Raw genomic sequence first — 27,934 nt, 5'->3', positions numbered from 1 at the left:
TGTTTCTCTTTCCCTCTTTCTTTCTCCCCTTCTTTCTTCCATTCAAGTCTGTCCCGTATTCAGCAAGTGAAAATAAAATAAACAATAAAAGGTGAATCAAATGGACCATTATGGCAAGGCTGGGCTGGTCAATTTGGTAAAGTAAATCCGTTGGGCATCTTTCTTTGCCTTTAGACAACAATTCTGATGGCAAAAGAGCCAAACGGGACAGGCGCAAAATAAATAAATAAATAAATATGGTAATAAAAAGACTGAGTCAGCTGATTCAGGATAAACAGATCTTTATTGTTAAAGGAACAGTTCACTCAAACTACAAGAACAAGTCTAGAAGTTCGATGTAAAACACATTAATCATGGTTAACTATGAAAAACAGGAAGAAGACTCAGAGACGCACACAAACAGGAAGTTACGTTTATTGCTGCTCCTGGGAGGTGGGAGGAGTGTAACGTGTGCAGTACAATTGTGTGTGTAAACTGACTGAATGGAAATGTCTGAAGAAACTCTTTGTTCCCCGAACGTGTTTGATCCCGAGTACATGTAACGTGTAAGCAATGACTGATGAGGTCAGCAGGTATGTCAAGTAGGAGACAGCGAGAAGCGGACAGTGCCGCTTGCTCCGCAGGAGGAGGTGGTGGTGAGTCAATGGGGGAGTTCGTGGGGAACCAGTTTGTAGTGGGAGCCGCAAGATGGACAGCGCTGGGCCTCACCCTCGTGGAGCCAGAACCAGACCACGGCCGTGTTGTCCTCCTCACCTGCACACAGGAAACTGGGTGAGAGCGGTGCCACCTGTACGTCACACGCACGCTCAGGTTTCCCCAGTGAGGATTATGCCCCGCCCATCTTTGAGCCTGGGGCAAAGTTTAACCCTCGCCTGAGAAAGCCGTGGCCGACACTCACACACGCTTACAAACAGGAAACAACAACTCACACACGCATCCCACAATCCTTTTGTTCGTGATGGAGGGAACCAGGTGGGGGTCAGCCTTGGAGCCTGCATAGTGCTTTGGCTTCATCATGTTGAAGGGGTCCTACAGGAGGGGGAGGAGTCAGGTGAGTCGGGGCGTGACAGTATTCAACATCAGTTTCATTTCAAAATTCATTGTTCATCAAGAACGATTCACACGACTCAGAGGCTGACCTCAGATCAGCTGAGGCTGAGCTGCAGACAGAATAATTTATATTAATATTTGAAAATGAGCCGAGCAGCGAATATACCACAAAATAATTATTAATCATTAATAAAAAGGCAAAACATAGAAAACTAATGTTAATCAAATAACTGCTATATGAAAATAAACAAATAATCGAGAATACATTAACAAATATTAATACAAACTTAAACAAGCCCAAAAATACTAAAAATAAATATTATGAGTAACAAAATCAGTAACTACTCAAAATAAAAATGTTTTATAGTTTTGCTGAAATATGTCGACACACCGACAGCTTGAGTCTTCTCGTTTCTCCTCAGATTTGATGTTTAATGATTTTAATCTTGATTTAATTTCTGGTCTGTGTGAAATAGTGTTAAGATGAATCCACATCACGCTCTTCTTTTTCTACTGCTGTTTTTTTTTTTTAAAAACACTATGTTTTTCATGTTTCTGGAGCACATGATGTCAGAATTCCTGTGTGTCGGTCTTACCTCGCCCTGTTTCATGGCCTTCATGATGACCTTTTCCAGCCCGGTGGCCTGCTCCTCATCAGTGGGAATCCCTGTGAACAGCACAGTGTGATTAAGAGCTTCAAAGCAAACACTGTTCATCAGAACTGGCTAATGTGTGGACTCCCTGTGGGTCACATGACTACAGTACACGTTATTACAGGTTCTTATGACCTCAGTGAGTTGCTGAGTTTGTGAAACCTAAAGCAGCACGGGTTTCTCTCACAGACATGAAAACATCTCAGTGTAAAACTGAAATGTTTGATCTGATGTTTTCATTCACGTCACTCTGATTCACTTCATTGATCATCGTCAGTCATGGTCACACACAGCAACTTAAAAATGCATTGATCACTGCCTTTAGCTGTTCCAGACTACATACAAATTATTCAGGTTTCTGGGAAACTCTGCAAGTTAAAATGCTATGTTTATCGATACCATTACAATCTTACTGATCACTTCGATCGGCAAACCAGACCAATGACAACTTCCGTTACTCTCTCATGTGTTTAATCTTCATACCGACGAGACGTTCAAGGACCTTCATGGAGAAGGTTAAAATATGACACGTTAATTGTTTCAGATATAAAATATATTTTAGGTTTTAAATCTCACCGTATTGACCGTCGTGATTACTAAATTCTGATATATTAAGACTTTTTAAATCTACAAGTCAAACAATCAGCCAACACACGGTTTTTAATAAATCGCAGGATATTAACATGAAGTCTGATCCGAGAGGAGCCGTCACCAGGACAGGAAGCGCTCGGCGTCCTCCGACCTCCCCGCGGATTAGACCCTCTCTAAGCCGCCTGTTCCGGTGGGTTCCGGGTGTTCTGTGCCGGCTCGTGGCTCACCTCCTGCCGCCATGCCGCGGCTCAGAGCGGGGGTCCGGGCGGAGCGGCAGGCTGCCGCGGCTCTAACGGCGGAGCGGAGCAGTAACCTTGCAGCCATTTCTCCTTCTTCACTGTCAGGGAGGCCGGGCGCACGGAAATGACGTCAGAGCAGCAGCGTGCTGCTTTAAAAAACAAACAAACAAACTTTATTCAGCACAAATAAAGTAACAAGGAAACAGCTGGTCGTGGACAGATGGCAAACATGGCAGTTTGTCTTGAAACAACAATGATCATCTCCACATTTCAACTTTATTCTCAAAACACTTGACTTTTCTTTTCTTAATGTGGCCCTGATACTCCTTCCTACAGTACAGTCTGCTCAAATCAGGTAATAAAACACAAGACAGATATTATGAAACATGACAACATTAAAACTAAGGACGGACATTAAAAAAACAATACATGAATATTGTAATAAATATAAAATAATATAATAAACTTAATTAACATTGACATAGATATTTAAAAGAGGTACGGAAATAAAATAATTAAAAAACCAGGGAACTGAAGAACTTTTCTGACAAAGACAGTTTTTATATTTGAAACTCTGCTGACTGGAGAGCAGTTTTTCCCCACATTTTCAGAGACTCCAAACTATCTGGACAAATTAACTTTTTTTTTTTTTTTTTTTTTTAATATAAGAACTGTTTTGTAAGAAAGTCAGTGACTGCCTGAAGAACACAGGAGCATCACCATATGCTGTGTGTCCTCCTTGAGATGCTCTGCAGGCCCCCTCTGAGGTCCATAGTCCCAGTCTCGGCTGAAATGCCACCTGTTCACTGAGGCATTTGAGTTTTGTGCGTAAAGCAACCTTGAGTTTATTAAAAGGCTCTATATGAACCTAATTTATACTTCTTATTAATTACGGTAGTAAGACTGGCCAAATAGGACAAAAGAAAAATAAGAGCAATATCCAAACTGCACTTGAAAATGACTGTATTTATTGTTTACTGGTTTTTACAAAGGTTTATTAATTCAGTGATACTGAACAAGTTAATGTGAGTAAAATATCCATCTGAAACACCCACAGCTTTATTAAAATTAACAGGACAATGAGCCAATGACAACTAGATAAGCTCCACATAGTTAGCCGGGAACATGCCGTATTCCCCATCAGGTCCAACACCTCTCCACCAACCCTCATCCAGCATTTCTATCTGAGTAATAATGTCATCGGGGTCAAAGGTGATCTCAGTGTCATCCGCTGTGAGGAAGAGAGAAAACTCAGTTAAACTAAAGGTTTATCTAGAAACACCTTTCAAGAGTTTCAAGTTTAAAATTACAAGCATTTAAAAAAAAGAAATGAAAGAAACTGTTCTGTATACTCGACTTTAGATCTGTATGTAAAACAACAACATTTCAGTGTTTCATCAGGTAAATGTGATAAATAATAACCAAACTGGATGGCTTACTGCACTGTTGAGGTACAACAGCTCTTTCCAAATGTAAGACCACTGCAAGCTTATTTTACAGCCAATAAAAAGCATTATCCTGTTTTTACAGATTTGATTTACAGATTTGATCTTCTTGATTCATTTATTGAGATTCATCCTTCTTTAACAGCTTTTCCCCTGTGACAGTCAATGGTTCATTTAAACACTTTTCCTCAATTGAAGAATACAGAATACATTTTGGTCAAATATTTGCAGGTAAATTTATAAAAAAATGTGGAAACTCAACTAGTTAAGCATTTAATCATTAATATTCAATAACTGATAATTATTTGATAATCAAACCAAATAAATGGATAAATAAAAACATGTCATTTACTGTGAATGATCTGCTGTACCTTCACAGGCCACTAGAGGCCCCAGTGCAAACTCAATTACAATAATGTTGTTGTGATATCACAGAAGTCTTATTTTCATGATATCAGTATGGTGAACAACACTCTGGACTCTTTCCAATTTCATTCAGACATGTTAGACCACAAGACACGATGGTCCTCAGTAGTCACAGAGAAGATGGCAGACCCCACAACTACCAAAAACATGAGTGAGTGTGTGTGTGTGTGTGTGTGTGTGTGTGTGTGTGTGTGTGTGTGTGTGTGTGTGTGTGTGTGCGCGCGCGCGCGCGTACGTACCGGCCTGGTAGTCGTACAGAGCTCTGGCACAGATACCTTGTCCACTGCCATCCCAATTAATACCATCAGCCTGAAATTCAAAAACAGCTAATTAACATTTAAACAGTATTTTAAATCATTTCATTCAATAACTTTTTACTCAAACACTGGAGGACCAAATCTGCCAGAAGAGATTAAATAAATACATGAATCACCTCAATAAATACACTCAACAAAAATATAAACGCAACACCTTTGTTACTGCTCCCATTCCCCATGGGATGGACGTAGAGACCTAAAATTCATTCCAGATACACAATATAACCATCCCTCCCAAACAGTGGTCACAAATCAGTCCAAATGTGTGGTAGTGGGCACATCTGCTATATTGAGATAATCCATCCCACCTCACAGGTGTGCCACATCAGGATGCTGATCTGACATCATGAGTAGTGCACAGGTGTACCTCAGACTGCCCACAACAAAAGGCCACCCTGGAATGTGCAGTTTTGTCTCACAGCAAAATGCCACAGATGCCACAAGCAATGAGGGAGCGTGCAATTGGCATGCTGACAGCAGGAATGTCAACCAGATCTGTCGCCCGTGCATTGAATGTTCATTTCTCAACCATAAGCCGTCTCCACAGGCGTTTCAGAGAATATGGCAGCACATCCAACCGGCCTCACAACCGCAGACCTCGTGTAACCACACCAGCCCAGGACCTCCACATCCAGCAGGTTCACCTCCAAGATCGTCTGAGACCAGCCACCCAGACAGCTGCTGGAACAATTGGTTTGCACAACAAAACAATTTCTGCACAAACTGTCAGAAACCGTCTCAGGGACGCTCAACTGCATGCCCGTCGTCCTCATCGGGGTCTTGACCTGACTCCAGCTCGTCGCCGTAACAGACTTGTGTGGGCAAATGCTCACATTCGATGGCGTCTGGCACGTTGGAGAGGTGTGCGCTTCACGGATGAATCATGGTTCACATTGTTCAGGGCAGATGGCAGCTGAGAATGTCCCAGTTCTTGCATGGCCAGCATACTCACCGGACATGTCACCCATTGAGCATGTTCGGGATGTGCTTGACCGGCGTATACGACAGTGTGTACCAGTTCCCACGAATATCCAACAACCTCGCACAGCCATTGAAGTGGAGTGGACCAACATTCCACAGGCCACAATTGACAATCTGATAGACTCCATGCGACGATGTGTTGCACTGCATGAGGCAAATGGTGGTCACACCAGATACTGACCGGTTCTGGGTCCCCAGACCCCCAATAGCGCAAAAAACTGCACATTCCAGGGTGGCCTTTTGTTGTGGGCAGTCTGAGGTACACCTGTGCACTACTCATGATGTCAGATCAGCATCCTGATGTGGCACACCTGTGAGGTGGGATGGATTATCTCAATATAGCAGATGTGCCCACTACCACACATTTGGACTGATTTGTGACCACTGTTTGGGAGGGATGGTTATATTGTGTATCTGGAATGAATTTTAGGTCTCTACGTCCATCCCATGGGGAATGGGAGCAGTAACAAAGGTGTTGCGTTTATATTTTTGTTGAGTGTAGGTCTACAAATATAGGTATTCATTAACTTAGAAGCCAAGAACTTACAGTGGTTTGCAAAAGTATTCGACCCCCTTGAACTTTTCCACATTTTGTCACATTACAGCCACAAACATGAATCAATTTTATTGGAATTCCACGTGAAAGACCAACACAAAGTGGTGTACACGTGAGAAGTGGAACAAAAATCATACATGATTCCAAACATCTTTTACAAATAAATAACTGCAAAGTGGGGTGTGCGTAATTATTCAGCCCCCTGAGTCGATACTTTGTAGAACCACCTTTTGCTACAATTACAGCTGCCAGTCTCTACCAGCTGGTAGAGCTGGTATGTCTCTACCAGCTTTGCACATCTACAGACTGAAATCCTTGCCCATTCTTCTTTGCAAAACAGCTCCAGCTCAGTCAGATTAGATGGACAGCGTTTGTGAACAGCAGTTTTCAGATCTTGCCACAGGTTCTCGATTGGATTTAGATCTGGACTTTGACTGGGCCATTCTAACACATGGATATGTTTTGTTTTAAACCATTCCATTGTTGCCCTGGCTTTATGTTTAGGGTCGTTGTCCTGCTGGAAGGTGAACCTCTGCCCCAGTCTCAAGTCTTTTGCAGACAGGTTTTCTTCCAAGATTGCCCTGTATTTGGCTCCATCCATCTTCCCATCAACTCTGACCAGCTTCCCTGTCCCTGCTGAAGAGAAGCACCCCCAGAGCATGATGCTGCCACCACCATATTTGACAGTGGGGATGGTGTGTTCAGAGTGATGTGCAGTGTTAGTTTTCTGGCACACATAGCGTTTTGTATTTTGGGCAAAAAGTTCCATTTTGGTCTCATCTGACCAGAGCACCTTCTTCCACATGTTTGCTGTGTCCCCCACATGGCTTGTGGCAAACTGCAAACGGGACTTCTTATGGTTTTCTGTTAACAATGGCTTTCTTCTTGCCACTCTTCCATAAAGGCCAACTTTGTGCAGTGCACGACTAATAGTTGTCCTATGGACAGATTCCCCCACCTGAGCTGTAGATCTCTGCAGCTCGTCCAGAGTCACCATGGGCCTCTTGGCTGCATTTCTGATCAGCGCTCTCCTTGTTCGGCCTGTGAGTTTAGGTGGACGGCCTTGTCTTGGTAGGTTTACAGTTGTGCCGTACTCCTTCCATTTCTGAACGATTGCTTGAACAGTGCTCCGTGGGATGTTCAAGGCTTGGGAAATCTTTCTGTAGCCTAAGCCTGCTTTACATTTCTCAATAACTTTATCCCTGACCTGTCTGGTGTGTTCTTTGGACTTCATGGTGTTGTTGCTCCCAATATTCTCTTAGACAACCTCTGAGGCCGTCACAGAGCAGTTGTATTTGTACTGACATTAGATCACACACAGGTGCACTCTATTTAGTCATTAGCACTCATCAGGCAATGTCTATGGGCAACTGACTGCACTCAGACCAAAGGGGGCTGAATAATTACGCACACCCCACTTTTCAGTTATTTATTTGTAAGAAATGTTTAGAATCATGTAGAGATGGCACGATACCACTTTTTTATGTCCGATACCGATACCGATATCATAAATTTGGATATCTGCCGATACCGATATGAATCCGATATAGTGTTTTTTAATCAACAAAACTGTTTTTTAAAATATCTTGCTGCATTTTGCAAGTCTGCAAGTTCATACTCAAGTTTAAAACAACAACTACACTAAAGCTATTCTGTTATACCTGTATACAAAAAAAATATTTCATAGTTCAGCAATACTGATCAATCTAATAAACTTAAACCTACACCATCCTCCCTATTCTGGTATTTTAAAGAGTACTTAGCGTAAATATTAAGCAACCTAACTAATAGGGTTCCAACTCCCAGCAACAACAAAAATAAATAAATAAAAAATAGGGAACCACCCCTCACGCGCCACCTCATGATGCTTAATCGACGTAATCAACCTTAATTTGATGCAGTGTGAAAAAAAATGCACAGAAATCAATTATTTTTCAAGAAATATTAAATAGATTCAACATCTTTCTTCAACAAAATTGCAGACTGCACAGATGGTACTTTCCCAAAGGAAAAAGTACTATAGCTTACTAGGGTATATATATTAGACTTAATAGTTACTATATACAGTAATTGACTTCTATTCATTTTACATCAAATTAAAACTTTGTGTGTCAGATAATTATTTATTAAAAGCTAGACATTTTAAATGAGAATAAGAAAGAAAAGTATGTCTTTGTGCCCCCTTTTCCCTGTTCATGCCCTATCGGCCCCCCTGGCTAAACTTTGCTAGATCCGCCCCTGCACAGTTACCAGCGTCAGCTACGTAGAAAAAGATCCTGGTGTAGAAAGTAATATTAAATAAATTCTAACAACAGCTTATCAAGCTTAAACGTTCTGCTGTTGTTCAGCCGCTGGTTTCCTCTTTCTGGTGCAAAGTGGGCCAAAAAACAAAGACGGACTCGCGACAGAAAAGCCGATCAGCTGATCATTTAAGCAGTTTCACGATTGAAGTAGCAGCCGGAGAGCGAGAGGCAGTCGCTCGTTAAGCTTAACGCAGGAATGCTTTACAAACATTCAGAGATGGACTTACACACTTGCTTTACTTCTCTCGGGGATAACTTTGTTGGAGATGAAATGCCAGGTTGCTAGCGAAGCTCCAAATGCTATCCAGACCACCGACAGGTCCCGCATGCCACAGCCGCTCTATCACGTGATGCATACTGCTCCGACATGCTAACGTTCTGAGGTGAGTTACGGCGTGTTGCAAGTTTTGTGAGGTGCTTTCGTGATATTTAATGGATCGGATTACATTTTTTATTTTTCTCCGATATCCGATCCAGTCATTTAGGTCAGTATCGGACCGATACCGATACGTAATATCGGATCGGTCCATCTCTAGAATCATGTATAATTTTCATTCCACTTCTCACGTGTACACCACTTTGTATTGGTCTTTCACGTGGAATTCCAATAAAATTGATTCAGGTTTGTGGCTGTAATGTGACAAAATGTGGAAAAGTTCAAGGGGGCCAAATACTTTTGCAAGCCACTGTATGTGTATTTTATTTCATGACAAATATGAGCTCATTCTGAATCTAATGGTACCAATATATCTGAAAAAAGTTGGAATGAGAAAACAAACGTCTGGAAAAGTAAACAGAAACAGCTGGAAGAGTATTTATTTAAACAGTGCTTCACTGGAAATTCAGAATTATTTCTTATGCTAAATGAAACATTTTCTGATTGAGGCATGGTCACAGTATGTTTCCCATTTCAAGGTTCTTTTTTTGCCATTTGTGCATAAAACTAGCAGTCAAGGCACACTGGAATTCTTGTGCAGAGCACTTTCAGTCATAGTAAGCAAATTTTAGGGATTTTGCATTATTTTACAAAACACAATCCTGTTTATGATTTCTTTGGTTGAGGTGGGACACATTAAAAGGAATGACTGAAGGTTCAATCTTGGTGTCAGGGTTAAACATAGAATTAGATGCTGTGGTTTAGGTTAGTGTTTTGCTATGATTAAACTTGGGTATAACATCTTCAGAAAATGATCAGAACAAACACGCCTCCCCCTGTATCAGTTTATTCTAACAGAGAACAAATTTTAGCCAAAGTCTGAGATCTAGTCATCCAAACAACCTCAAACTCAGCACTGCACTTACTCGAGACCACAGAGATACACCCACTAAGTCTCAGGTCTATTGGTCAGTTTTTGAGTCAGACACATTTCTCAAACTGTTAGTAAGACGTTAAGGGAGGAATCAGAATCAAAATACGTTGTTAATTTCTAAGGAAAATATTTACTGGGAGTGTTGTACATGTAAATGTACTTATGATGAAGAGGACTTACTGCTGGTGCATGCTGGGAAACGTTTTGATACAGGTCCTCGTTACCCCAGGCTGAATGCGGTGCCATGTATGGATCATCTTGAGCTGGACTTCCCTCTGCACATTATAAAAATCACAAGTTTTAAATACCAGAGATGAAAAAGTGTTCTTTGTTTTCCAGGACAGCGAGAAAAGACACAAAAGTACCAACAGGATAAAGTATTAATACTCCAATTCCAGGAAAAGTACTAAGTATCACCACACTACAACCCTCAAAAAACAGAAGTTACAGAAATGTTACTATGAATTATGTTACATAGTCTGAGATTCTGATATAGCCAGTGAACAAATCTATCTATCTAACCAGCGCTGTGCTACAATCGTGGTGTAACAGCTTTACAAACATGAAGGCCAACGAAACAAAAACCAAGCTGTGAGCTGTAAACATGATGGAGCAAACACAGAATAACCACAAATTATTTCAGCTAACGTCCATCATTTGCTGCTGCAAACTCAAAAATTCACTGACTCGCCAACTCTGACAGTGACTCTTACTCAATATGTAAAATAGTTCAAATTAATTAATTTTATTAACCAAAAAATTTGAAAATATAGCAAAGTTTAAACTTTAAACTGCTAAGTTTCCAGTATTTAACATATTTAATTACTTTTGTTTTTTCGTCTTTAATGTTTCAAACGTAAAAGCACCACTGAGGAAAAATTCATTAGTATTCACTTCACAGTGTTATAGATTTAATTTAAAATGGATAAAAGTGACATTTTCAACTCTAATGTTTTCTAATGTGGTTTCAGATTGTTTTAGGTTTATTTTGTTTGCTTTATTATTATTGAGATGTCTGTTATTTTTAAATTTACTGAACATTAGATTCATTGACTAATTAATTGAATTAAATTGATATGGTGTTGTTCTGCAGCTATTTGTAATTCATGTGTTTAAATCTCAGCTGCAGTTATAAGACTAAGAAAACTCTGAAATGTAGCATACTAGAAGTATAAAGTATTGTGTAAATGTACTCGGAGTGATTTTTGTGGGTGTTGATGTTAGTGACAAACTGATCATCATATAAAATATGGTCTTATAGGAAGAAAAAGATTAAAAAAAAACCTAATTCAAACGACTCTGATTATTGATAAATGATCAAAATTGCACAAAACAAAAGTTTAAATGAAATGACGTTAAAGTTCACACCTTGTGCAGCTTCATCTTCATCAAAATCATCTGACCACTCGTCTTCGTCACCATAACCAGCGTCTGTGTTTGCAGGAGGGACGTCTTACTTCATGTCATACACACAACACGCGGGTATTTCACAGTTCAGGTCACTAATCAGTTAAATTAATACATAAAAAAAGGTTTCCAGACTCAACTTTTTCAGCTGATTCAGCATATCCAAAGAAAATATCAGTGTTATGTGAACACAAGTTTTCTACTCATCACACAAATCCACTCCTAAATTTGAAAGTATTTTTAACAAAGCTTAACATTTAAAAATAAAAAGCCACCTTGGTTCTGACTGGCTAACTTCTGGACGCCTGCTGAAGGCCAGCAGTTTTGTGAGAACTGTGAGAACAACAGTTACTCCACAAAACTTACTTTATTTTTTATTTCTGTTCTACACCAAAGAACTGTGGTTCCTTCTGGGAACCTCCTGCAGTTGAAAAGCTGCCTCAATATGTCTCACCTGCAGGCTGCACAGGTGAGTGTGACCTCTCTGGTGCTGTAGTGGAGGCAGGTGCAGCATGTGAGACAGGCAGCACAGGTGAAGCAGATGTAATCAGAGACAGGGGGGTCACTGCTGGAGGAGAGGATGGTGGAAACCGAGGCTGAACCGGGACGTCTCGCTCAAACGATTTCTGCGATAGAAACGGACTCTGCAGCCTCCCTGCAGGGGGAAACTTTAAGGTGAACCACCATCATCATCATCATCCTCATCATTATCATCATCGTGTTTCTTACCGGGTCTGGAGGCAGCAGGTGTGTCGCCAGCATCAAAGCTCTGCTCCTTCTGCTTGAAGATGTCTCTGGGATTAAACGCTCTCTGAGAAATCAGAGATTTCGCCTCCTGTGAATAAAACTGGGTGACATTAAAGTAAAGAGGCAGGATCCTACACTTCTCTCAATGCAACTCTTCAGCCTTTGTAATTCAGCTCTTCCTGTTCATTTCAATTTGGCTTACAGTAAAAAAATGTAAAGGCTTACAGGCTGTAGAACTAAACATGTGAAGCAGACTACAGTTCCCATGATACGTCTTGGTGGGCAACATCCAATCACAGAGCCAAACAAATGTGAACAAATCACCAAGAAAATCCTCATTTCTCTAGTTTTAACATCTGCTCAGAGCCATCCACCCAGCTGATCAAAAATGAAACTGGAATAACAAAAAAGTTAAACCTGTGTGATCATTTTTTTTATGTTTCTGATGCTGTGTGAAAATAAATAATGAACATTTAGAGGGAGAAACAGGAGCAGATATTACGTTACAAGAATTTATGGTCAAAATTGCGCTCACGTTAGCTTTCTGCACCGAGGCAGCAGCGGAAATTCCCGTCATCTTCATGTTCTCCAGCTGCTCATTCTGAAACACAGAAATTATTCATACATGACGTTAAATATAATTTTAACATCACACAACACAGACTTCCCTGCCTCAGTGATTTGCCAAAAGGATTTAAAATCAAGTTTCAATAAAGAAATGACTCATAATCCAGTATTTTTTACTTTCTTAATATGTTTTTTTATTTATTTATGAATTAAATACACAAGTTAGCTCATCCTTTAAAAGTTAAAAACATCTTTCTCTTACCCTCAAAATCAATTAATTAACTAATATCTATGTCATTATTATTGGGTAATTTAAAACATGTTACCCTTTCCATTATTTCCTGTTTATTTACTTTTCATTATCTGAAATAGTTTTCAGTTTAATAACTTCTTTTATGTTTGCTTTTATGTTTGAATTTATTCATGTGTACTTCAGGATTTTTGCCCCTTTATATTTCTGTTTATTTATGTTTATAACTTTTTTTAAAAGGGGTTAAATAGTAATGTTGAATATTGTTTTTTATATTGTTTGTGATCAAATAAACTGTTGTTTTCCAAATTTGATTTATTTTTAATCTATCAGGAGCAGTAATGTGATGCTGGCTGGGCTCATAAACTCAACCGAATCAGGATCAGTGAGCTGAAGCTGAGCTCACCCGACGCTGCTGTTCCTGCTCTCGCTCCTCGTCCTCCCGCTGCTTCTGCCGGAGCCTGAAACACAAAATACTTGAAGTGTCTTCATGAGTTTCTGTGATTTTGTGTTTTGTGTGTCTGACTCACTTCTCCTGTTCGATCTGCTGAGCTCTCTCTCTCGCTATCCTCTCCCTCTCCTTCGACTGTCTCTCCTCCATGTCCCTCCTCTCCCTCTCCGCCTCCTGCCTCTCCTGTTCCACTCGAATGCTTTCCTCCTTTTGACGCATTTCTTCATCCCGCTGAAGGAGAAGAAGAAGAAATAGAGAGTCGTGTGACTTTGCTGACTGAAACCTGTGGTACAATCTTGGAGGACTCGGAGTTGAAACCGAACCTGAGCTTTGACCCAGAAGTCGTCCTTGTTGATTTGTTGGATTTCCTCGACAGCATTGACTTTGCGGTACACAGAACCCTGACGAGAGAAAAGGCTCAGGGATTATAACAGAAATGTCCTGTTTTTCTTCTTTGTGCGCAACCCTGATTATTTATTCTTTATTTCAGCATTCTCTCTCTGTAGACAGAAGTGTTTGAGCTGAAGAAGATCTACATTAATGTTCATGCAGGGGTAGGAGTGCACTGTGAGATGAAATATTGGCTTATTGGATGGTAAAACGAGGCTGTGCTGCCGATTCAGGCGGCGTGATCTCACCACGGGTCCTCTGGGAACGTCTCTGTACTCCTGCGTTTGCTTGTGGAAGTTAAAGTTAGCGCCGGACGCTTTGGCCACTTTGGCCAAGATGGTCTCTGGGTCCACGTCGTCCTCCGCACGGGCGTTTACAGTCACATGGGCTCCCTGTGATGTCACACATGTTAATGATGCAGCTCTTCACACACATTAACAGGAAAAAGAGGCCAGACTCACCTTCAGGAAACCTGCTATGGTGCTCACGTGATTGGCACACTGTCCTTTCCGAGAGTCCTTCACACCTTCACCTGTCTTAGAAAACAAAAATCATCCATTCAATCCTGTGAATATGGCATCCTTCTATCACTCGACACTCATAGAAAGTAAAGTCTGCAGAGCTCTCTACAGGATCTCAGAACTGGATATGGACTGTTTAGCCTCGCAGACTCTGCCAGACTTTAGGAGGAAGTCGGAGGGCTAGTTTCCATCTAACGATGACATGCCATGTTCTGACTGTAGGATCGAAGATGGAGTGAAGTGGGCATATAACGATGACCTACTCGGTGGCTAGGCTAATATGAACACATCAGCAGGCTGAAGATGGAGGATGGGGGTTTAAAAAAAGTACATGTTGAGGGGCTTCCTGTCATGTGACTGGAAGATGCTGAAACCAGCCAAACTTCACTCCAGAGGTCTGAGATGATCCGTCCACAGCATGAGATCACTTATTAATGGTCTGGATTACTCACTGTGAAAAAGTCCTGAGCTTCACATCCACACTGAAATCTTCAGATATTTGTGGTTTTCAGAAAAAAGAAAAACTTCAGGAAAAAAAGCTTTGAGTTAAAGTTGGTCTTACCCAGTTTATGAGGATGTATTTGGGCAGTCCAGAGTTCGGGTCCCTGACTCGACAGAAAGCGTACATCACCTTCCCGCTGTTCAGCTCCTCCACCATCTCCTCCAACCCTCCATCTACACAAAACACAAAGGAGAACATGATCTCATTTAGATCAGACCGCAGACACCTGAAGGCCAGACTGGAGATCAGAAGGTTATGAGGGTGGCTTACGCTGGTGTTTCTGCGCGCACGTCCTGTGTAACACATAAAGAGGTCAAGTGCTGCACGAAAAACCCTCCACAGCTTGTTTGAGACGTTCCTCTGACACTCTTAATGCCGGTGATGTCATTGCATCATTTCTCAGCTGCACAAACCAGTTTGGAGCGCTGAGCAACTTTTTCTTTCTTTCCCACCTGAGAGCAGCACATTCTTATCTGTGTGCTTCAACACACCAGCTGTACCAGCGTTCACAGACCTGAGCCCAGTGGTTTTCTTTGCTTTCACTTGCAGCCTCTGCTCCATTCTGCTGAAACTTATTGGTACATCACAAGATGTAGCCGTGGCTCAGCTGTGGAAGCTGAATGCTTGTAATAACCACGCTGTTAATGTTTGCTTCATATTTAATAATAAGTTTTAAGTGTATTAGGGCAAACACCACTCTGCATGTGGTCGGTATGCTCCTGGATTTTAACATGAAACCCTCAGAAACAGAAAACACTCTGGGAGCAGACCAGAGGAGTCAAACATAAGGCCTGGGGGCCAGAATCAGCCCAGTAAAGCCTTCATTCCGGCCCCCAGGAGGAGATAAATGTTTTTTGCTGCTGACGCTAGAAATGTCTGTTTTTACAGTTGGTCCAAACAAAAGGACATTTTCTGTGATGAACACAACTTTGTTTTATACTTTCGGACAGTCTGGATGAGTGTATTTCTTACAGTCATGATGATCATCACGTGGAAAAAGCTGAACTTGGTTGTCTTACATTAGGAAGTCTTAGGGTTTACATGTGCACAGAGGGACAGACTGCAGCACTGCTGAAAAAAGTCAACCTGAGGTCAAGAAACAGGGTGGAGTGCAAGAACACCTCAAACATCTCCTCAGGTCCAAAAACAGCAGGAAACCAGCAGAGAGAAGAGTCAGAGAGGAAGGACAGCAAAGAACACAGGACCTGACCTTCAAAATAAAACAGGAAGTGAGGGGAAATCCACAGGAAATAAATTCGGAGGGATCAAAAGTTTGGATCCAAGTACTTACCTCCTTTCTGTGCCACTCGGAGGTTGTTGGTGTTTCCTTCGTAGGTGAACAGTGCCCTGAAACAGACAGACAGGTGTGGGTGTGCAGCAGATGTAGGTGTGGACAGACACACAGGTGAACTTTATCTCACCAGTCTGTGTTAGACTTGCCGCTCACCACCTCCTCGTAGGCGGCCATCAGCGCGGCTCCATTCTTGCTCAGATTAACAGACATGTTCCTCCACAGCACGGCAGCAACGACCCAGCAGTACTGTGGCAAACCTCCCACAGGCACCAACTCAGCTCAGGTCTGAGGAGACTAACCGGGCGGGTCGAAGGACCCAAACCTGACTGACCGCATTCTCCCCAGGTGACTCCTCCCACCTACACACCTGTGCTCAGCAGCAACAGGACACAGGTGAGTGTATCATGTGACCCTCTGCAGCAGGGAGTGTGTGTGTGTGTGTTACAGTGAACAGGGTGTGATCTGTGTTATTGTTGGCTTATTAGGGGCGGAGCTTGCCATACCTGCTCACCTGAGTTTCTGTTTTGTTTTTTTACAGAAAGGAAAAAAACTTGAAAACCTTCAAAAAGCACAAAAACAAGTGAAACCAGAAGGAACGTGATAAATGTTCTTCAAAAAAACCCAAACAAACCCACTGCTCCGTCTTTCTGTTTCTATAGCCTCACCCGTACGACCCCTCCCACCTCAGAGGCAGACAGCAGGTTAACGAGACTATGAAAGCCACGATCAATGGAGCTCTGACACCAGTATTCACCATGGCAACAGGTAAACACCGAGCAGCTCCTCGTTTGAATCGGGTGGCATTTATCTCACAAACAGGAGACTGAAGACAGAAACGTGGACGACTGTCCACAGTTCAGTGAGCTCACAGACGCCCGACAGAGCGCTCAAGTCACACCACTTCATACCAGTTTATAATTTACTGACACACAACATTTTCAGCTTTCATTTAATAAAACAAGCACACAAACAACATGTTTCATTTTCTTCTTATTCACTCATGAAAACATGAAACTTTAAATCACTCTCCACTCTTCACCTTGAACTCTGACCTTCAGACATGTGGCACACACACACGCACATCAAATGTCAGTCTTGGAAGCTAGAGCGAGGTTATCAAAGTAATAATGACGACATTTGAACTGCGCTGTGATTGGCTGAAGTGGACTTCAGCAGCGTTAATTTTAATTCCTGTTTAAATATTCTCATTCAAACACTAACATCCTTAAAAGGCCACATCACCTCAGTCCATTCTTCTTCTATCAAATAAAATCTAGTGGTCGTATCCGCTTGCTCTGCCTCCCCGTATGTGTCTGCTGTCGCTGTGTCTCATTTGTGGCCCCGCCCACTCTTCCTCAGGCACTCCATAGCCTTCAGCAGTCCAGCGTGGTGAGTAGCGAGGGAGGATCGGAGGAGGAGGAGTTCTCCACGTGTCCAGCGTTGTGGCGCCTGGCCTCCACTGAGGGTTCCCCACACGGCTATCCTCCAAGTGTGGCGGTCTCCTCCACTGATTATCCGCCTGAGGACGTGTCCATCGATACGGGTTGAGCGATGGTGGAGGAGGGGGGAGAAAGTCACCCTGAGGAGGGCGGTGATGAAGGTGGACGTTCCCTTGTCGTGGAGGTCTTTTTTCATTTGAAAAAAAAAGAAAATATTTTTATTCATATTTTTAAATATATGGAAAATTGATAATTTTTTTGTTTTATTTAAGAATACACACACACACACACACACACACACACACACACACAAGATTATATTTCAATCATTTAACCCTTTAAGACCTACCATAGAACCAAGTCCGCCAGAGCTAATATTATATTTTTACATGTTGTAGTGCCATTTTTGGGAACATTTCAAGTTGATATACATCAATACAACCATTATAGCCCAAATTTCAATAATATGTATGCATTAAGTGCATAGTAATTACATAAATTGCAGAAAAGTGCAATAAACTACAAAAAAATTAAAATCGTTTTTGTTTTTTTAACATATATTTCTAGTTAGAGAAATTTAAGAGGCTTATCCCTCAAAACTGTAAATACAAAAAAGTTGCACAAAATAGTTTCCACCACAGGAAATTTATTTTAAGTGTCTTCATAGTTTTATTTTTGAAATACACCAATTTTTATATACTGCAGGAAAAACGAAAATAAATATTATAGTGTAAATTTGCAAAAAAAACAAAACACCATATGCATCAAAATAAACTATTTCCAGCAGTGTAATATGAGTCCTAAGCATCCCAGAAACGATACAGAAAGTCATAAAGTCAAACACAACTTTTAAAAACACCAGTATAGGCTCATGAGGCCCTGATGGTAAAAAAACTACATTTCCGCAAAATGACGTCACGTCCGGTTTCGGGCAGGTCATGGCGGACATGCGATAGTTCGCGCTGATGGACGTAGGTAGTGTTATGAACAGCTGATCGGATCGGCAAAGCGTGTTTCTGGAATATTATGTTTTTGTTGCTGCAAGTGCTTTTTATGCAGTCTTTGCAAAGCTATATGTGGAAGGAAACTGTGACCTAGATGTAAGTACGACTCCTCCGGTTTCATATGCAAAAAACATTTACTGCGCTAGCTCACGTGGTTGCAGTGCTACAAGGATTTAAAAATAGTTACGCAAAACGGAGGATGCCCGCTTCGACCGGCTTTAAAGGGTTAAAAAACTTTATTCACTTCTGTAATGAGTGAATTTGAAAGCAGCAGGATGTAATGATGATTCTCTGACGTTTATTAAACTTGGTTCCTTCCTTCTATGACTGATGAACATATTCAGGTGTGTCGTCCTACCTGTGGTGCCGGGACTTTTGAGCGTGTTCGCGCCTCTTCTGATCGCAGTCATCGCTTGGCAAGCTGGAAAGCGGGCGATGAACAGCTTGACCTCTCATTGGCTCCTGCTCCACCTCCTCCATCCCTTCGTTACTGTGACAATGGACCAGAAAGAGTCAGGAACCAATCAGAGCGCAGCAGTTAGTCGGCATGACGACTCAGAGCAAGACGAAAATGACAACTGTAAATACAATTTCTAAAGGCGAGCTTAGACTGTGGTTAAAAATATATCAGATATGTATTTCTAATATTTTATTTGTACTGTAATAAATAACCAAATAAAATTGAAGAATATTCGTTTTTCCTCAAAAGAAACTTTCACAAACATTTTGAGTATGGAAATGTGTTGATTGTTCTTTGATGAATAATTTGAGATATTTACATTTTTAAATGTTTTTGTCGTGTTTTAGTATTTTTTCTCTTCATTTTTAATATTTTTATTATTTCATAGCATCCATCCATCCATTCACTTCCGCTTATCCTTTTCAGGGTCGCGGGGGGCGCTGGAGCCTATCCCAGCTGTCATAGGGACAGAGGCGGGGTACACCCTGGACAGGTCGCCACTCTGTCACAGGGCCAACACACAGGGACAGACAACCATTCATGCTCACACTCACTCCCACATTCACTCCTATGGGCAATTTAGATTTTTCAATTAACCTATCCCCACTAACTGCATGTCTTTGGACTGTGGGAAGAAGCCGGAGTACCCGGAGGGAACCCATGCAAACGCATAGCAGTTAAACACAAATATTTTAAAATATTCTATGAAAACTTCTGCACCATTTAAATATTTTGAATTCATTCTGATTATGAAAACACATGAAGGGAATTTATGTTGATATTTTACAACATTTTAAACTTCCTTTAACCCTTATATTCATAATTTATACTGTAAAACAGTCCAAGTCCAACTTTTTTTGCGCCCTGTACCAGTTTATGTCCGACAATATTTTCACGGATTGGCCTTTAAGGTGTCGCAGACAAATACAACAAAATGAAACTAGTACTGGTATTAAAAAAAAAAAAGATTTATTCGTAACAGACGGGAAAAGACCCAGAGAAACCGAGTTAACGATAAAAACAACTTAAAAAATAACGATAAAGACCCCCAAAAATCCCAAAAAAACATACATTTCACACCCGAGCCTCAACTCTCGCGGCCTGGTACCAAACGCCTCATGGACCAGACCAGTTGAAATATTTTTGTCTTTAGGATATTTCTAAAGAGTCTATCTGTTGATTTTGAATAATTCGTGTGGGTGCAGTGAGTGGGGGGGAGCCTCACCTCCTCCTGCGCCCGTGCTGCAGGTCATGCAGGTAGTTCTGCCTCTCGATGGCGTGACCGCGGGACAAGTTAAACACTGCAGAGAGAGACGATGCTTACACATGCTTCACACGTGAAATATGAACAGTGTTGGGAAGGTTACTCTTCAAATGTATTTCACTACAGATTACAGGATACATGGCCCAAAATGTATTTTGTAACGTATTCAGTTACGTTACTCAATGAGAGTAACGTATTCTGAATACTTTAGATTACTTAATATATTATTATGCTTTTTTACAACTACATGAATGTACTATTGTTGTGTGATTTATTACTATTACTGAAGGTTAGTCGCCATACCAATACCGACTAGATTTTTAAATCTTAATACAAAATGAGTAACAGTAGGTGGACATTAGGTAAGGCTGCACTTTTTGCAGCGATCTCGTAAAACTATTCCACGCGTATATAAAACAGGTCCGTGGCTCCGAACCGTAGTAAAGGGACCTCTGGCTAATACGTCGGGTTCGTGTCGGGCTCGTAGCCGAAAAATAGCTTTACCGTATTTCCCGGACTACAAAGCACACCTGAATATTAGCCGCACAAGCTAAAATCAGGGGAAAATCCTGTTTTGTACATACATTAGCCGCACCTGACTAAAAGCCGCAGGTGTTTCAATGTTGACTTATCATATGTAAGAGAATATGCACAAAGGGAATTGTCAGGAAAGAGACGGCTGTTTGGAGACACACCCCTTTTATTAATATTTTGAAAAACAAGTTATGGTACATATTTGCATAACTTTTTAGGTATATGTACAAGTAGCGGTAATTACAAGTACGAAACATGTACTGTGCTTCATAAATGAGTAACAAATGTAGTACATAACAATAACCTACAGCACACCAGAAAAATAGACTCAGGTGCAGTGACATGGCTTTAACAAGAAGAAAAGTCAGTCATTCACCATCTTCCTGCGCACTAAAACCACCAAAGTCCTCTTCTCCAGTGTCGGATACAAACAGGCTCAGGATGGCTTCGTCATCCACTCTCAGCTTCTTTCCTTCGTTGTCACTTTCAAAACCAAAGAAATCCTCGTTGTCAGTGTCAGTGTCGGAGTCGAACACCCTCTGAAGGGCCGTGGCGGTGTCCTCCTCTCCATCATGCAGCAGTCCAGCCCTTCGAAATCCGTTGGTGATCGTGGATGTTTTCACACTTTTCCACGCTGTCAGAATCCACCGGTGGAGTTGAGCATAACTTGCTTTTCGCAAGTTTATCGCCGCTCGTCATCCACGACTCCCGCTGAACGCGTAGCGTTAATTTGAAGTTTGTTTTTCGCGTTACTTGTATGGCACTATGTTGCCTGGCGGATGGACACGTGACCAACATACCACTCTTGAACCCCGATCCTTCCGCCAGGCAACGTAGTGGCGTACAACAGCGGAACAAACAAAACAAATCGTCTTACGATATGGCAAAAATCATGGACAATCCATAGAAAAGCTGCACCTGACTAAAAGCCGCAGGGTTCAAAGCTTGTGCAAAAAGTAGCGGCTTATAGCCCGACAATAACGGTACTTTGTTGTCTGGGTCAACTTTGCTAGCGAGAGACAGAGAGAGGCGTTGAAAGGCTGCTCCAACGGAACTTATTGTTTCGGAGGAAAACACGAGCACAGCGTACAGTCGAGTCGAGTCCACAGCCTCTCTGTGTGAGGATCTAAACGTATTCTACGCTAGATTCGACACAGCGAACACCATGAGACCGGACAGTGTGCGCACCGCGGATGACGTCAGTGCGCACACTGTGTCTGAGGAGGATGTGCGGAAGTGCTTCAGGAAGGTGAACGCACGCAAAGCTACTGGTCCGGACGGGATTCCCGGCCGCGTCCTCAGGTCATGCGCGGCTCAGCTGGCTGGAGTGTTCACACACATCTTCAACCTTTCCCTCTCTCTGTCTGTAGTCCCAGCCTGCTTCAAAATGGCCACCGTCGTCCCTGTACCCAAATCCTCCACCATCTCCTCATTGAACGACTGGCGACCTGTAGCCCTGACCCCCATCGTAAGCAAATGCTTCGAGAAGCTGGTCAGGGACTTCATCTGCTCTGCACTACCCGACTCACTGGACCCTCTACAGTTTGCATACCGCCACAACAGGTCCACTGATGATGCCATAGCCCTGACACTACACACTGCCCTGTCACACCTGGAGAAGAGAGACACGTATGTGAGAATGCTGTTTGTAGATTACAGCTCAGCATTCAATACCATCGTTCCCTCGAAGCTGGACAGGAAACTGCAGGATCTAGGACTGAGCAGCTCCCTCTGCAGCTGGATCCTTAGCTTCCTGTCTGACAGACGCCAGGTGGTCAGACTGGGCAGCATCACCTCATCCCCCCTCACACTGAACACTGGTGCTCCACAGGGGTGTGTACTGAGCCCTCTCCTGTACTCACTCTACACCTACGACTGCACAGCCACTAACAACTCCAACATCATTGTGAAGTTTGCGGACGACACTACAGTGGTGGGTCTTATCACCAATGGTGATGAGACGGCTTACAGGGAGGAGGTCAGCACCCTGACCCACTGGTGTCAAGACAACCATCTCACCCACAACGTCGCAAAGACAAAGGAGTTGATAGTGGACTTCCGGAGGTGCAGAGAAGTACACACCCCCATCACCATCAGCGGCGCTGCTGTGGAGAGAGTGAGCAGCTTCCGGTTCCTTGGTGTACATCTGGCTGAGGATCTTACGTGGTCAGTACACACAAACAAAACAGTGAAGAAGGCGCAGCAGCGCCTCTTCTTTCTCAGGAGACTGAAAAGATTCGGCATGAGCCCCCGCATCCTCAGGACCTTCTATCACTGTGCCATTGAGAGCATCCTCACTGGATGCATCACCACCTGGTATGGCAACAGCACCGCCTACAACTGCAAAGCTCTCCAGCGAGTAGTGCGGTGCTCTGAACGGATAATTGGAGGTGAGCTTCCCTCCCTCCAAGACATCTACAGGAAGCGCTGCCTGAGGAAAGCGGGGAGGATCATCAAGGACTCCAGTCACCCCAGCCATAAACTGTTCAGACTGCTTCCATCAGGAAGGAGGTTCTGCAGCATCCGGTCCCGTACCAGCAGACTGAGAGACAGCTTTTTCCATCAGGCCATCAGACTGCTGAACACGTCATAGACACCTCAGCTTCACTACTGGAACTTCAACATTATGCACTCCACACTGTATATAAATGCCACTTGTTTTGCACATATTCAACTCTGTATATTTTATTATTATTATTATTATTATTATTATTATTATTATTATTATATTTATTTATTTATTTATTTATTTTTTTTTACTATTTAATTTGTAAAAATGTGTATACACACACACACACACACACACACACACACACGTAGGAAAATATTTAGTATACACATCCAGAAATGCATACACTATTATATATTGTACATATATTTATTAGTTTCAGGTTGGCCATTCTTGTATTTTGCTCGTTTGTGTTGTTGTGTTTGCACATCTCTGTTGCTTGTGGGGCTCGCACACAAGAATTTCACTCGCATGTGCTGTGCCAGTGTGCCTGCACATGTGATGTGACAATAAAAGTGATTTGATTTGATTTGAGTCTTAACAGCTTACTTACAACTGGGCTCGTCAGGCACTCTTCTTGGCTGCGGTGGTTATTATTCTATTTACATGCTTCCAGCTCTCGTTTCTGGTGGGTCATTTGTTGAATAATAATTTTAAAAAATATTTCTTCACGTCATTATGCGGCTGCAAGTAGTGGTGACATGGGCCGTGAGATTGAGAAACAGGCATTTGAGCCTCTTAATGTACTCATGTACTCATATGTTGTATTTTAAATACGTAACGCCGATACATGTATTCCATTACTCCCCAACACTGAATATGAAACATGGACACAAGAAGCCGACTCACGCTGCACCGCCTCCCTGGGGTCCATCCCATCCACGTCAATCAGATACCTGCAGGTGACACGTAGCAGTTAGATCCCGCCCACACCCTTGAGTCCAGCCAACCAGCAGGCTTAAGTTTGTACATACCTGCAGATCAGGTACCCGGTACGGTTCAGGCCGTGGGTGCAGTGCACGCCGATCAGCTTATCTGCAGGAGACACAAGCCACAGTTAGAGCTCAGATCGCACTTCTTCTACTGTGGTTTCCTATTAAAGGACACAATGCCAATCGCACACGATCTCATTCATGCAAAGCCTAAAAGTCATGTGACCACAGCCAGCATGACGGGTTTGATTGAAGTAGGAAACCAGCAGCTCCTCGTCATGTGACTGCTTGAAATCTGACCAATCAGCTGCCTGCGAGCCTGAAGTCCCAGCAGACTTCCTCCTCCTCCTCATCGGAAGAGGAGGAGAGCTCCTGTGAGACAGCAGCTGATTAAAATGCTCAGAGCTGATTTTCTTCCCAAAAGTCCCCAAATCTAAAATCTGAGCAGCCTCATATCTGCAAAACATGGCAGTCATGCAGGAGCAGCAGAGCAGCAGGAGGTGAAGGAGGAGATCAGACTTAAACCTGTGTCAGCGAGGGAGGTTCACAGTAGCTTGCTCTCACCGTTCTCCTTATTCTCCCGCAGGAAGCTGCAGACGGCGCGTTTGAAGCTCAGGATGGTGTCATCACTGGGAACCTCGTGACCTCGCGTGAAGATCTTCACACACAGCAGGGACCTGGGAATGTCCTACACACACACACACACACACACACACACACACACACACACACACACACACTCAGTTTACTTTATCATCATCAGAAAGCTGCAGTTCCTCTAATGTCCAGATAAGGCTCTGAAAGAGAATGAACGCCTGGAGAAAATCCATCTTTTATATACATTCTGTGGGATAAGCAGTGCGTCTGTCTGTGTGTTCGTGTGTGTCTGTGGTCAGGTGGAATAATAGCAGCATAATCAATAACACTGATCAGTAAACACAGACTTGATCGATTTGTCTATAAATGCAAGATCTTGTGCTCACCTCGAGCCTGTAGTAACGTGTGGTGAAAGTGAGGTCGATGATCAGCCCAAGCTCCTCCTCCTCGCTGCTGACAGCATCTAGCAGCTCCCAGGGGCCAAACACATCAGAGTGCGGCAGCTGGCGGTTCAGAGACTGCACAGAAGAAGAAGAAGATGATGATCATGATCATGAGTGACGCTGAGCGAGGCATTTGTGGGGAGGAAGCTCAGATGACACACTGACCTGCTTCAGAGGAACTTTGAAGGCGATGAATCGAGTCCCGCTGAGGCGTTTTCCAACCGGCGAGTAATCGAGCCACCTGCAGGACACGAACAGTCAGTCAGCATTGTCATGGAAACCTGAAGATGCCCGATTCTTACTTCTACTGCCGTTACTCTCACCTGAGAGAGAACTTTCACATTAACATCTCAGTTTAAAGATACGGTTATAGATGTTCAAAGACGTTCCCAAAATAACAGTGAACTTCCATGTAGCTTTCCTGTAGCTCTTTTAAATAACTCTTTATTTACTTATTTCACACACAGCTGAATTTTTTAAAATAATCTTTAGAAATAATCCACTCGTGTTTCCTTTGCAGGCGTGGCTGCTTGATGATCACAGATTACACATGAACGCTCAGTGTAAAACCCTTTAAACGTCACATCGGTGACGTCATTATGATCATGCGCTAGATGTTTATTTTTTATATTTACCTGCGGGTCATTATTTGTTTACGTGTGTGATGATGTAATCGCGGTTACTCGTAAGACCGTGCGCTGGTCATGAGGTCACACAGCAGCAGACTGGAGGCTCTCAGGTTCATGAAGCTGTTATTAATAACCGTCTTTGTAATAAACCCCGGACTCTTAGTTATACCTGTGCATGCGCGGAGCTGTAGGCTGACACGCACCTGTCAGGTATGCCGTTCTTCTTCGCGGATCTGGACATGTCTCCACTGCTAGACGTTAGAAATAAAAGAGTAAAAGCTTGAACCCAGCGGAAGTCCGTCTCTGACCACGTGTCTCTGCCACGGCGACTCGGAGCCGGACCACAGCTCCTCCGCCGCTGTGTCGCTCCGCTCGGGGGTAAAAAGGCGGATTAGGTTATGCTGTGCTCTGGACGGTGTGCGGTGTCACGGAAAGTTGGAGCAGTGTCGCAGCACCAATACTGCCGGCGCACACGGATGACGCAATGACAGCCGCTCTGGCGCCTACCTGCCGCCAGACGTCGCACCTGAGAGACTAATCACAGACAGAGGATACGAAAAATAAATGATCTCAGATCAATCCAGGTTATTCCGGATGAAAACAATAAGATTTACTCTTTTAAAAAAGAAATGTGGAACAGCTGTTTTCAGAGGAATATTTCTAGTGCTTGTCCTTTGTTAACAAAGACGGAAATATTGTAATCTCAGAATAAATTTTGACACACTTCATCAGACAACATTATTAAAAATTATAGCAAATTCATTATACTTTTTGGAACATTATATTATATTATATTTTTACATTAATAAACATCTCATCCAGGAAAAAAAAACAAAAACAAAAAAACAAAAGCAAATAGTGGAAACAGGAGTTCTGATGTGATCTTTGTGGTTTTGAAGTAAAGACAGTGTTGAAACAGTTTCAGGCATTTATAGAAAATAAGCAGCAGTTATGGTTTAGTTTCCCGGATTAGTCTTTCCTAAAATCTGGTGTCTTAAAATTTTGGCTGAGGCGTCATTTTGACTCCTAAAAGTTTCTGATGATCATGTGCATCTATCAAAGTGTCACTGTGGTACACACCAGGGGCTATTGTAGGATCAGAGCTTTGGGGGTGCTGAGCACCCAGACGGCTTGTGAAATGGGACGGTCTAGCCTCCGTTGCGCTGCCCAGGTTGCCTAGCAACCATAACACTAACAACTGGAAACGTTTCATACAGCTTTATTTGACAGAAATGAAGGAGAAAATCTTTTGTTCGTGTGTTTGTTTGTTTCTACATGAGCTTTGATTTGATAAGTATCAGAGGCTGAGACCACGGGACTGTGAAATCATGATTATTGGGCTTCACTTCTGTACTGAACAGTCATTTAAGATTAGCTAGTAAATAACAATTAGCTGATGTTGTTCATGAGACTCAAAGTCATCTCACTTTGGTAATGTAAATATAATATGGCCAATATTAAAGTTATAATTTCAATCATTATTAGTTATTACAGCAGTAAATGAACTCTGTGTCAAATACTGAGCTTCAGTAAAGATTCAAGCTGCATTTGTTTATATTATTTATATTTTCTGTCACCTTAAATCTTCACTCAAAGACAGGTTTCTTTGACACTGTATATATATAACTGTGTTATATATATGAGAGACAAATATTGTTCTTTTAATATGTTGGCATTACTAAATTTGTCTCAGTGCTTACTTTAAATATCCATAAAATCATCACATTCTCTGTAAGATTAACGTCAACTATTGAACCAAATTAGTACAAACATCGCTAATGTCACATAACTTTGCCGACATGTGGCTAACAGTAATGTTTTAATGTTCTTCGTTATTAAACATTCACACATAAATAAGTGACATAATATTCAGTACTTACTTTTAAAAGTTTACTCTTCGGCTGCCCCTCTTCCGCCGTTTTTTTTCCGGCAAAACTATCCACACCAGGGGCGATTTTAGCCCATTTTTGGGGTTGCTTCAGCATCTCCAAAAATGAATCAAAGCACCCCCAAAGATTTCTTACTTTTTTTGACAATATTTGCTGTTTGTGTGACACACTGCTAAAAATATAAAAAGCATACAGTACGTAATTGAGATGGAACATTTTAACAACAAAAGTATG

General features: G+C 42.3%; 3 protein-coding genes across 4 annotated transcripts; all 3 read right to left on the bottom strand.

Moving 5' to 3' along the window:
* Positions 1–264: 264 nt before the first annotated feature.
* Positions 265–2,759, bottom strand: cox5ba (cytochrome c oxidase subunit 5Ba). The gene is made up of 4 exons (XM_026174990.2): positions 2,522–2,759; positions 1,647–1,717; positions 930–1,029; positions 265–753 (listed from the first exon to the last, which is right to left on the bottom strand). The coding sequence occupies exons 1-4, from the start codon at positions 2,616–2,618 to the stop codon at positions 641–643; spliced, it is 381 nt and encodes a 126-aa protein (XP_026030775.1). The 5' UTR covers positions 2,619–2,759; the 3' UTR covers positions 265–640.
* Positions 2,760–3,479: 720 nt separating this feature from the next.
* Positions 3,480–16,335, bottom strand: LOC113026324 (drebrin-like protein B). The gene is made up of 15 exons (XM_026174980.2): positions 16,128–16,335; positions 15,998–16,053; positions 14,767–14,879; positions 14,145–14,219; positions 13,932–14,075; positions 13,617–13,694; positions 13,373–13,524; positions 13,249–13,303; positions 12,561–12,626; positions 12,008–12,113; positions 11,733–11,933; positions 11,240–11,302; positions 10,052–10,146; positions 4,644–4,713; positions 3,480–3,764 (listed from the first exon to the last, which is right to left on the bottom strand). The coding sequence occupies exons 1-15, from the start codon at positions 16,208–16,210 to the stop codon at positions 3,628–3,630; spliced, it is 1,494 nt and encodes a 497-aa protein (XP_026030765.2). The 5' UTR covers positions 16,211–16,335; the 3' UTR covers positions 3,480–3,627.
* A 600-nt stretch (positions 16,336–16,935) lies between these two features.
* On the bottom strand, positions 16,936–26,309 carry dusp11 (dual specificity phosphatase 11 (RNA/RNP complex 1-interacting)). Of its 2 annotated transcripts, none has more exons than XM_080303673.1 (9): positions 26,015–26,309; positions 25,348–25,423; positions 25,126–25,257; positions 24,707–24,830; positions 24,191–24,245; positions 24,060–24,112; positions 20,129–20,204; positions 18,802–18,933; positions 16,936–17,625 (listed from the first exon to the last, which is right to left on the bottom strand). In XM_080303673.1, exons 1-9 carry the CDS (start codon positions 26,050–26,052, stop codon positions 17,274–17,276), a joined length of 1,038 nt encoding a protein of 345 aa, XP_080159799.1. In that variant the 5' UTR covers positions 26,053–26,309; the 3' UTR covers positions 16,936–17,273. The 2 variants fall into 2 exon arrangements, with proteins under 2 accessions (XP_080159799.1, XP_080159800.1); XM_080303674.1 differs by having other exon boundaries at positions 25,818–26,273.
* Between the last annotated feature and the right edge of the window lie 1,625 nt (positions 26,310–27,934).

Source organism: Astatotilapia calliptera, chromosome 7 (genome assembly GCF_964374335.1).
Source record: "Astatotilapia calliptera chromosome 7, fAstCal68.1, whole genome shotgun sequence".
NCBI lineage: Eukaryota > Metazoa > Chordata > Actinopteri > Cichliformes > Cichlidae > Astatotilapia > Astatotilapia calliptera.
Note: the sequence above shows the minus strand (reverse complement) of the source record. Positions and strands in the feature narration are given on the sequence as shown.